At 33.1% G+C, this 11,347-nt stretch overlaps 1 protein-coding gene across 1 annotated transcript in view; it reads right to left on the bottom strand.

Annotated features, from left to right (window-relative positions):
* Nucleotides 1-11,347, bottom strand: part of LOC136033358 (vitellogenin-like) — a 69,719-nt gene that overhangs the window by 41,868 nt on the left and 16,504 nt on the right. The window contains exon 2 of the mRNA XM_065714150.1: nucleotides 10,643-10,713. Within this exon, the coding sequence (XP_065570222.1) occupies nucleotides 10,643-10,713 (71 nt within the window). The remainder of the gene's footprint in view (nucleotides 1-10,642; nucleotides 10,714-11,347) is intronic.

Genomic DNA, 11,347 nt, shown 5'->3' with positions numbered 1-11,347 from the left:
ATACATTTAACTTATTCATTTGCTAGGATATAATCATCTTATTCAAGTTTATAGCAGCTTTTCATCTACCTGTTACAACCCATCTTACCTGACTCAAACTGCCTCTGATTGGACATTATAAATTTTACACTTAAAAGATGAACGCTGTTTTACTCGACAGATTACGAACAGGGTAAATTCTTGGCACGATAGTCATCCGAAATTTCGGTAGGATTAGTAGTGCATCAAATTTAGCTGAGATAATAAAGGCCTCTTCTGTGGATCAGGCACAGATACCCAAGACTATATCTGTAGATATTTACCAATTTTCTTTAATAGTTCCACTAGCACAATTGACAATCAGGCTGATAAGAAATTCATGGGAAAAAAACCGTAGAGTGGTAGTTTTTGAGTGGCAGATTTTTGGGCCTTACAAGTAAAAATCCAATCAAAATTTCTTCATCGAGCAATTCAGCGACAAAATCTTGGGTAGTTACGTTTTCAAAAGGGGCCTTTGCGTTCCTGCTGTGAAAATTTTGTGAAAATTAAATTTTGTGAAAATCATAAGCGAGTTAATTTTCTGATTAACTCAATTGGGAGATAAATAAGCAATTGAAATACCTTTAGAATAGGAATTTTATCCTGAATCCAAATATAAAATCATTTACATTGGAAATGAACTTTTCTAGTGCCCTTTATAGGTAGCTAAAAATATTAAACCACAACCGATTTCTACCCTTATTTCAATTTTCTACCATGTTTTCTACCGTAACAAATTTTATACCATGTTTTCTACCATTTTGGGACACAAAACCACAATTTTGCCGAGGAGTGGGCTAAGTGGCAATTGGTTGAAAACTCTAAGATATCCAAAATAATCTATTGATTATATTAGAAATGTAACTGTTTAAAACACCAAAAATATAAAATCGCGCTGTTGAATTGATTTTAGAATCTGATTTGGAAAGTATAGAGGGGCAATTTGATAGATCCATAATAAAAATAATATTTATTTTAATCATATAAATATTAGCTATACAATACTAATAACAATATATTAATAATATTTAGTCAACGTTCAAAATAGAGTCTGACTACAAAAACTGTAGAAAAGTAAGATTTAAAAAAACACACAAAAGGAAAGAAATTTCAGGGCGGAGGGGGCAGTCTAGAGATCCCTTGTACAGCAAGCGTGCTTGACTGACTCCTACAGCTTTCTTTGCTGATGCTACGACGATGAAAAAATGGAAATGCAGCATTAAAAAAAAACAACAACAGACATTTTCCAACAAAAAGCAAAGGCTGTTATTAAGAGGTCAAAAGAACATATTATATTGCCTCATATGATACATATCATATGTTGCCCTGCAAAGCTCTGTGACTGAGAATGAAGGGAGAAAGAAAAAAAAACAAGAATAAAACAACAACAACAAAACATACACACTCAAAGGGAAAATTAGGAGCAACCCTTAACCACAGACTACTTGCCGAATACCAAGCCAGAGCAAATTTCTTAGCTCTTAACCAATTGATAGAAGTTATGTACATTACCTGGTCAGTCTCCTTGATACTGTATATAAACTATATGACGAGCCAGATCTGGCTCCATCTCCTTTTAATTGACCTCCAAAAGGCTTTTGATCTTGTTGGTCATTAGATAAAAAAAAACAAGTTTTTTTTTAACTAAAAGTAAGGAGCGACATCAAGACTTAAAACGAACAGAAATTATTCCGCATATGAAAGGAGCTGTCCCCTCCTCAACGCCCCGCTCTTTGCGCTAAAGTTTGACTTTTCCTCACAACTCTACTTATTAAAACAATAAAAAACTTTAGCGTAAAGAGCGAAGCATTAACGAGGGGACAGCCTCTTTCATGTACGGAATAATTTCTGTCCGCTTTAAGTCTTGATGTCACTCCTTACATTCATTTAAAAAAAAAAAAATTACTTAATTTCTAAACGTTTTTGAATTAATACAGGTTTTGAATTAGAGTCACCGAACATGAATAATTAAAACGAAACTGGCACATCAATTTTCCTTATTTTAACTAATAATAACCTTATAATAATCTAAGTTTGATTTTTGTTCCAGTTGTTTAAGAATGACTCCTGGATCACACATGCTATTTAATTAGACTAATAACCTCTTTTAAAAGTTAAAAAAGAAACTTTAGCGTAAGAGCGAGCTATTGAGGAGGGGCAACCTATCTCGTAAAAGTAATAATTTCTGTTCGTCTTAAGTTTTAATATTGCTTCTTACTTACAGTTGAAAAAACTTGTTTTTTATTTAATTGCTGATCGTTTTTAAATAATGTCGGGAAATCCAGCTCTCCCTCCATGGAAAATTCCTTTCCCTCACGAGAAATTTCTCCATGGAAAGATTCTCCCCCGTAACTTAAATTAGCGATATTTGCGGAACTAATTTTGTAAGGCATAGTAACAAAACAGCCAAAGAGGTCGAAACTATTTTTATGAAAATGAAAGTCACAAGTTGAGCAATTCTCAAATGACTGAAATGAATGATAGAAAAGATCTTTAAAAGATATACGTAATAACTTATGTTCGTTTTAAGTTTTAATGTTATTTCTTACTTTCAGTTGAATTTTTTTTTTTCATTTAATAACAACAACGAGCCAAAGACATATAATATATTTGGTTTATTATCACATAAAAATCATAGTTATGAAGCTGCTTAAGGTAAAATTAAATGCTAAGATTGGCTGGAAAATAACACAAACAAATTATTGCTCATATCCGCCATTATTTAACAAAATTCGAGCTTAAGCGTAAAGCGCAAGGTATTTAGGAGGAGGCCAACTTTCTTATATATGTAAAATGAGGGGTTTGCCCCCTCGTCGATACCTTACTCTTTACACTAAAGTTCGAATTTTATTCCAATTTTTTAAGAATAACCCCTGAATCACAAAGGCCGTTTATTTAGAATAAATAGCTCTTTTGAAATAACTAAAAATACTTTAGCGTCAAGAGCGAGGGATTGACGAGGGGACAAACCTTAATCTCCCCTGAAAACGTCTGTATGCTTCCCAATAATCAATACTAGGCTGTATGAAAACAATGAGCAAAGTTCATAACTTGCAGCCCTTCCCGCGGGGACTGTGGGGGATTAAGTCGTTCTCAGAGACATAGTTATTAGATATTTCGACTCTGCTGAACAAAATGGCTATCCCAAAATTTTGATCCAGTGACTTTGGGAAAAATGAGCGTGGGAGGGGGCCTAGTAGCCCTCTAATTATTTGGTAACTTAAAAAGGACACTAGAACTTTTAATTTCCGTTCGAATTAGCCCTCTCGCGGAATTCTAGGAAAACTGGGTCGATACGACCACCCATGGGGAAAAAACAGACAAAAAAAAAAAAAAAATTAACACCCATCCGTGATCTTTCTTCTGGCAAAAAGTACAAAATTCCACATTTGTGCAGATAGGAGCTTGAAACCTCTAACATAAAATTCTCTGTTATGTTGAATCTAATGGTGTGATGCTCATCAAGATTCTATGCCTTTTAGGGGTTGTTCCCGTCTTTTTTGGAAAATAAGGCACATTTTCTGAGGCTCGTAACTTTTGATGGGTAGGACTAAACTTGATGAAACTTACATATTTAAAATCAGCATAAAAATCCAATTGTTTTAATGTATCTATTAGTATCGAAGTTCCGTCTTTTAGAGTTTCGGTTACTATTGAGCCGGGTCGCTCCTTACAGTTCGTTACCACGAACTGTTCGATCACATTTTAGTTGAAAAATTGCTGTACGAAATTAAAGTACTTCATTTTCTAGTCAACATTATTACATCTCTTCTGTCAGATGGGAGTCAAGTTTTTAAAGTACAAAAATGTTTATTCTGATTCACTCCCTATTCCGTGCGGAGTTCCGCAGGGTACGCTTTTAGATCCTTTACTATTTTTAGTAATAATTCACAATCTTCGTAATGAATCAGCTGATCGATGGAAGTTTGTGAATGACATTTAATTGCTCGAAAAGCGCAGAAAAAATATTAAGAGCAGTGCAATGGAAATTCTCGAAGACGCTGCAAGGGAAGCAATCCAGTCGAAAATGGAAGTGAATTTCCATAAATATAATATTATGGCCCTTAGGTTTCGTAAATCAAAGCCATCATTTACAAGACCACTACCTAATGAAATAATCACAACAAAAAATAAACTCTTAGGGGCGACACTGACTAGCGATTTAAAATGGGAGGCCCCCATTTTGCTCTAAACAGGCTAGTGCATCTCTGTCTCTTCTTAAGCTATTTGCTAAATTTGCATGTCCAAAAGCACATATCCTCCGGCTTTACATATCTTTTATTCGTCCACTTCTTGAGTATGCTTGCCCGTTGTGGCATTTTGGCCTTACGGTGGATCAGTCCGATAGGGTAGAAATCATCCGGAAGAGAGCCGTGAGAATTATTTATGGTCAGGGGCAAAGTAACTTACATTCTCCTTCTCAAGGAATTCCACCTCCCTACTTCGGCAGCCCGACGTGTTACTCTTTGCACTAATCTTGGGAATAATCTGCGTCGTAATCCGCGCTTTCAATGCATACTCCAAGCCCCTTATTACCCATCAAAGCCCCGTTTCCCTCGATCAAAAGCGCAACAAATCCCGGTTCTAAATCCTATTAATGCAACAACTGAGCGTTACAGAAAGACCTTTGCCCCAGCGTTCGTTGAATTCATAAATAAATGAAAATTGTAATTTGTCATGTTAATGTGTCAGGTGTATTGTTAATGTCTCAGTTTGGTTGTTTCATTTTTATTTAACAGGCCAGTTGGGTTTATCGCTGTATATTTTTATAATGTACTTATGTTTTTTTTTATACAATGTAGGCTACCTGACTGAAAGCAACAAGTTCGGCAGTTTGATGTTATGGGAGTTTTCTAGTTAATAGAAGTGTCATTCATAAAGTATCATTCGTTTCCTGAGATCAGCAGGCAAGTTACCAGATGTAATCAAACTAGTTTCTTAAGTTTATTAAATCAAACAGTTCGTGGTAACGAACTGTACCAACAGTAACGGTAACGAACGGTAATGAACTGTAGTAAGGAACAACCCGGCTCAATAGTAACCGAAACTCTAAAAAATGGAATTTTGATGCCAATAATTACATCAAAAGAATCGCATTTTAATGCTGATTTTAAATATATAAGTTTCATCAATATCAGTTATACCCATCGAAAGTTACGAGCCTGAGAAAATTTGTCTCATTTTAGAAAATAGGGGAAATCACCCTCTAAAAGTCATACAATCTTAGCGAAAACCACACCATCAGATTCAGCGTATCAGAGAACTTTATTGCGGAAGTTTCAAGCTCCTATCTACAAAAATGTGGAATTTCGCATTTTTTGCCTGAAGACAGATCACGGATGCGTGTTTATTTGTTTTTTTTTTGTTTTTTTTTGTTTTTTCCCAGAGGTGATCGTATCCATTGAGTGGTCCTAGAATGTCGCGAGAGGGCTCATTCTAACGGAAATGAAAAGTTCTAGTGCCCTTTTAAGTGACCAAAAAAATTGGAGGGCACCTACGTCCCCTCCCACACTAATTGTTTCCCAAGAGTCACCGGATCAAAATTCTAAGATAGCCATTTTATTCACCATAGTCGAAAAACCTAATAACTATGTCTTTAGAGACGACTTACTCCCCCGCAGTCCCCGTGGGAGGGGCTGCAAGTTACAAACTTTGACCTGTGTTTACATATAATAATGGTTACTGGGAAGTGTACAGACGTTTTCAGGGGGATTTTTTTGGCTTTCTGTTTTAACAGTTTCTTACTGTTTTAAAAAGTAGAGTTAAGAGAAAGAGTCAAACTTTAGCGTAAAGAGCGGGGCGTTGAGGAGGAAAAGATCCTGTCATATATGGAGTAATTTCTGTTCGTTTTAAGTTTTAATGTTGCTCCTTACTTTCATTTAAAAAAAACTTGTTTTTTTTCTATTTAATAAAAAAAACAAGTTTTATTTTTAACTGAAAGTAAGGAGCGACATTAAAACTTAAAACGAACAGAAGTTACTCCGTGTATAAAAGGGACTGTTCCCTCCTCAGCCTCTCGCTCTTTGTGCTAAAGTTTAACTCTTTCGCTCAGTTCTACTTTATAGAACAGTAAATAACTTTAGCGTAAAGAGCGGGACGTTGAGGAGGGAACAACCCCTTTCAAACACAGAATAATCTCTGTTCGTTTCAAGTTTTAATGTCGCTCCTTACTTTCAGTTAAAATAACTTGTTTTTTTTTTATTTAATTTCTGAACGTTTTTGAATTAATGCATGTTTGATTTTGGCTCTCCACAAATAAATAATTAAAACCAAATTTGCGTATCATTTTTTTTTTGCTAAATGGCTTTCTCTTAGTATTGATCAGACGATTTTGAGAAAAAGGGTGGGGGAGGAGGCCTAGTTGCCCTCATATTTTTCGGTTACTTAAAGAGGCAACTAGAATTTTTAATTTTTAACAAACGTTTTTATTAGTAAAAAATATACGTAACTTACAAATTAACTTACGTAACGAACTTCTATATTCATATATTTTTATTATGTATATGAGGGGGTTTGCCCCCTCGTTAATACCTCGCTCTTTACACTAAAGCTTTAATTTTGTTCCAGTTTTGACCCCTGAATCACAAAGGCTGTAGAATAAATAGTTGAAATTACTAAAAATACTTTAGCGTAAAGAGCGAGGTATTTAGGACAAGATGAACCCCCCATATGCGTAATAATCTCTGTTCGTTTTAAGTTTTAATGCTGGTCCTTACTTCCAGAGGAAAAAACTTGGTCATGTTTACTTTTTCATTGTTTTTTTTTTAATAATACTAGAAAATCCTGTGCTCCCTTCATGGAATTTCTCTTCTTCCATGACAAATTCCTCCAAGGGAAGATAATCCCACGTAGCCCCTCCCCTCAACCCCCCCCCAACCAAAAAATCCCCCTGAAAAGGCCTGTACACTTCCAAATAACCGTTACTGTATGTAAACGCTGGTCGAAGTTTGTAACTTGCAGCCCCTCCAACGGAGACTGTGGGGAGTAAGTCAGCCCCAAAGACATAGTTATCATGTTTTTCGATTATGCTGAACGAATTGGCTCTCTCAAAATATTGATCCGTTGACTTTGGGAAAAAATGAGCGTAGGAGGGGGCATAGGTGCCCTCCAATTTTTTGGTCACTTAAAAGGGCACTAGAACTTTTAATTTCCTTTAGAATGAGCCCTCTCGCGACATTCTAGAACCACTTGGTCGATACGATTACCCCTGGGGAAAAACAAAAAAACAAACAAATAAGTTAACACGCACACCCGTAATCGGTCTTCTGGCAAAAAATACTAAGTTCCACATTTTTGTAGATAGGAGCTTGAAACTTCTACAGTAGGGTTCTCTGATACGCTGGATGCGATGGTGTGATTTTAGGATCCTAGGATCCTACGACTTTTAGGGGGTGTTCCCTCTACTTTTCAAAATAAGGCAAATTTTCTCAGGCTCGTAACTTTTGCTGAGAAAGACTAAATTTGATGAAACTTATATATTTAAAATCAGCATAAAAATCCAATTCTTTTTATGTATCTATTAGTATCAAAATTCCGGTTTCTGGAGTTTCGTTTACTATTGAGCCGGGTTGCTCAAAATTTTCATCGATTTGATCGATCATGACCGATCAAAATTTTCAAAGTCTTGTTGGAGATTCTTACTGAAAGGCAAATACTTAGTATATATTGTTAGAACTTGTGATGGAATACTTTAAAGCTAATCACTTCCGTTCCTGTTAGAGATCAAATTTCATACCCATAAAGAAGAACAGAGAGCAGCATGATTAGGTAAATTCGACACTTTGTGCGTGGTGCCATATCACTGCACTTCAAAAGGGAATTTTCTTTACACTTCATACCATAGCACGTGAAAAACTTGTGAGTGGCTCACACTAAATTTACGGTAAATAAGCTGAAGTGTCCTTGAATCAGCTCTTCCATACTTTTAATCAGCCTCAAGTAATAGCTTTTCGTTGGTCTCCCTGACCATCACTCTATCTCAGTGTTGCCAGATTGTGAAGTAATCTTCTAATTCACATATCTTTTGAACATTCCTTTCCAGCTTGACTCAGAAATATCAACTGGATTGGAGATACAAGAAGTAAAAATTAAAACAGCTAAAATTTACCACAAGTAAGCTCCAACAAGTAATGGTCTGACTCTTGAGATAGGCTTCTTGGGCCACTTTTGGAGGAGGTTTCCCTTAAGATGAGTGGACGTATTCTTAAATCCGTAACTGCTTACAGAACAAAAGTCACAAGCAATATTTCAGTCAGATTGTTTGCGCAACAATGTCAAACACTTAGATGTACTTACTGGAAATACTTACTAGATATATTTAATAGAAATACTTAGATATTATATATTTAGAATACTTGGAATTTTTTAGAAGACACAAATTTTATAAGATATTAAAAATATTGGCAAAGTTATCAACTAGAAAGTAAATAAAGTCACAAGCAATATTTCAGTCAGATTGTTTGCGCAACAATGTCAAACACTTAGATATACTTACTGGAAATACTTACTAGATATATTTAATACAAATACTTAGATATTACATATTTAGAATACTTGGAATTTTTTAGAAGACACAAATTTTATAGGATATTAAAAATATTGGCAAAGTTATCAACTAGAAAGTAAATAAAGTCACAAGCAATATTTCAGTCAGATTGTTTGCGCAACAATGTCAAACACTTAGATATACTTACTGGAAATACTTACTAGATATATTTAATAGAAATACTTAGATATTACATATTTAGAATACTTGGAATTTTTTAGAAGACACAAATTTTATAGGATATTAAAAATATTGGCAAAGTTATCAACTAGAAAGTAAATAAAGTCACAAGCAATATTTCAGTCAGATTGTTTGCGCAACAATGTCAAACACTTAGATATACTTACTGGAAATACTTACTAGATATATTTAATAGAAATACTTAGATATTACATATTTAGAATACTTGGAATTTTTTAGAAGATACAAATTTTATAGGATATTAAAAATATTGGCAAAGTTATCAACTAGAAAGTAAATAAAGTCACAAGCAATATTTCAGTCAGATTGTTTGCGCAACAATGTCAAACACTTAGATATACTTACTGGAAATACTTACTAGATATATTTAATAGAAATACTTAGATATTACATATTTAGAATACTTGGAATTTTTAGAAGACACAAATTTTATAGGATATTAAAAATATTGGCAAAGTTATCAACTAGAAAGTAAATAAAGTCACAAGCAATATTTCAGTCAGATTGTTTGCGCAACAATGTCAAACACTTAGATATACTTACTGGAAATACTTACTAGATATATTTAATAGAAATACTTAGATATTACATATTTAGAATACTTGGAATTTTTTAGAAGACACAAATTTTATAGGATATTAAAAATATTGGCAAAGTTATCAACTAGAAAGTAAATAAAGTCACAAGCAATATTTCAGTCAGATTGTTTGCGCAACAATGTCAAACACTTAGATATACTTACTGGAAATACTTACTAGATATATTTAATAGAAATACTTAGATATTACATATTTAGAATACTTGGAATTTTTTAGAAGATACAAATTTTATAGGATATTAAAAATATTGGCAAAGTTATCAACTAGAAAGTAAATAAAGTCACAAGCAATATTTCAGTCAGATTGTTTGCGCAACAATGTCAAACACTTAGATATACTTACTGGAAATACTTACTAGATATATTTAATAGAAATACTTAGATATTACATATTTAGAATACTTGGAATTTTTTAGAAGACACAAATTTTATAGGATATTAAAAATATTGGCAAAGTTATCAACTAGAAAGTAAATAAAGTCACAAGCAATATTTCAGTCAGATTGTTTGCGCAACAATGTCAAACACTTAGATATACTTACTGGAAATACTTACTAGATATATTTAATAGAAATACTTAGATATTACATATTTAGAATACTTGGAATTTTTTAGAAGACACAAATTTTATAGGATATTAAAAATATTGGCAAAGTTATCAACTAGAAAGTAAATAAAGTCACAAGCAATATTTCAGTCAGATTGTTTGCGCAACAATGTCAAACACTTAGATATACTTACTGGAAATACTTACTAGATATATTTAATAGAAATACTTAGATATTACATATTTAGAATACTTGGAATTTTTTAGAAGATACAAATTTTATAGGATATTAAAAATATTGGCAAAGTTATCAACTAGAAAGTAAATAAAGTCACAAGCAATATTTCAGTCAGATTGTTTGCGCAACAATGTCAAACACTTAGATATACTTACTGGAAATACTTACTAGATATATTTAATAGAAATACTTAGATATTACATATTTAGAATACTTGGAATTTTTTAGAAGACACAAATTTTATAGGATATTAAAAATATTGGCAAAGTTATCAACTAGAAAGTAAATATAACACAAAAAAAGATGTTCTGACTTGTGATAAGATCTGTATCCTTAGGATCCCTAAGAGTCCCTGGGATACAGTGAGATCAATTTGAAAAGGTTAGAACAATTATTGGTTTAATTAATGAAAAAAAAAAACTTTTTAGGGAAACTTCATGGTTTTCAAAATTAATTAAGATTAAGGAACTTAATTGAACTACCCTTTTTACTTACATCTATAAGTAAGCCCTCTTGGCATTGACTTGTAGCTTCTGCTTTTACCAAATCTACTGCATGTCCTGCACCTAAAATAAGTTCAAAAATAAGCAAAAAACATTGATAGGCATAAAAAATGTTTCTATGTTAAAATTAACATATAGATTTAGACATTAGTTTCTAACCCATGGTAAATACTTTAGAAAACCCATCACATGGTGAAAAGGTTATTACCTAGAATTAAAGGTAAGCCTTATAGAAAAAATTGAGTTAATACTAAAATAAGACTAACAGAAGTAAATTACAGTCACAGTAAATAATTAAAAGCCATGACATATATAGTAAATACATGATTGTAGTAAAGAATTATAGTCAAATTTTGGTGGAATTTGAGCTCATATAACTGGAAGAAGGAGAATTCTTGGAAACCTTAAAGTTGAAATGTCAAAATGTTGGGTTTTGAAGATTGAGGGAAAATTAAAATAAAACGTGCAATTTCCGAAACTTGCCATTTAATAGTAAAGAATTTCGTCAATTTTGCCCTCTAAAGACTTTAAATGCCTCTAAAGACTTTAAATCCCTCTAAAGACTATAAATCCCTCTAAAGACTTTAGCAATGCTTTTTTTGGTTTGGTTTGTACATCTTAAAAAAAAAAATCTAGCATTGATTCATGGCTTGTATATACAGATGTTTAATGGGTCGCATTACAAGAGACAGAACAC

Source organism: Artemia franciscana, chromosome 11 (genome assembly GCF_032884065.1).
Source record: "Artemia franciscana chromosome 11, ASM3288406v1, whole genome shotgun sequence".
Classification (NCBI taxonomy): domain Eukaryota; kingdom Metazoa; phylum Arthropoda; class Branchiopoda; order Anostraca; family Artemiidae; genus Artemia; species Artemia franciscana.
This window is presented reverse-complemented; position numbering and strand designations above follow the sequence as displayed.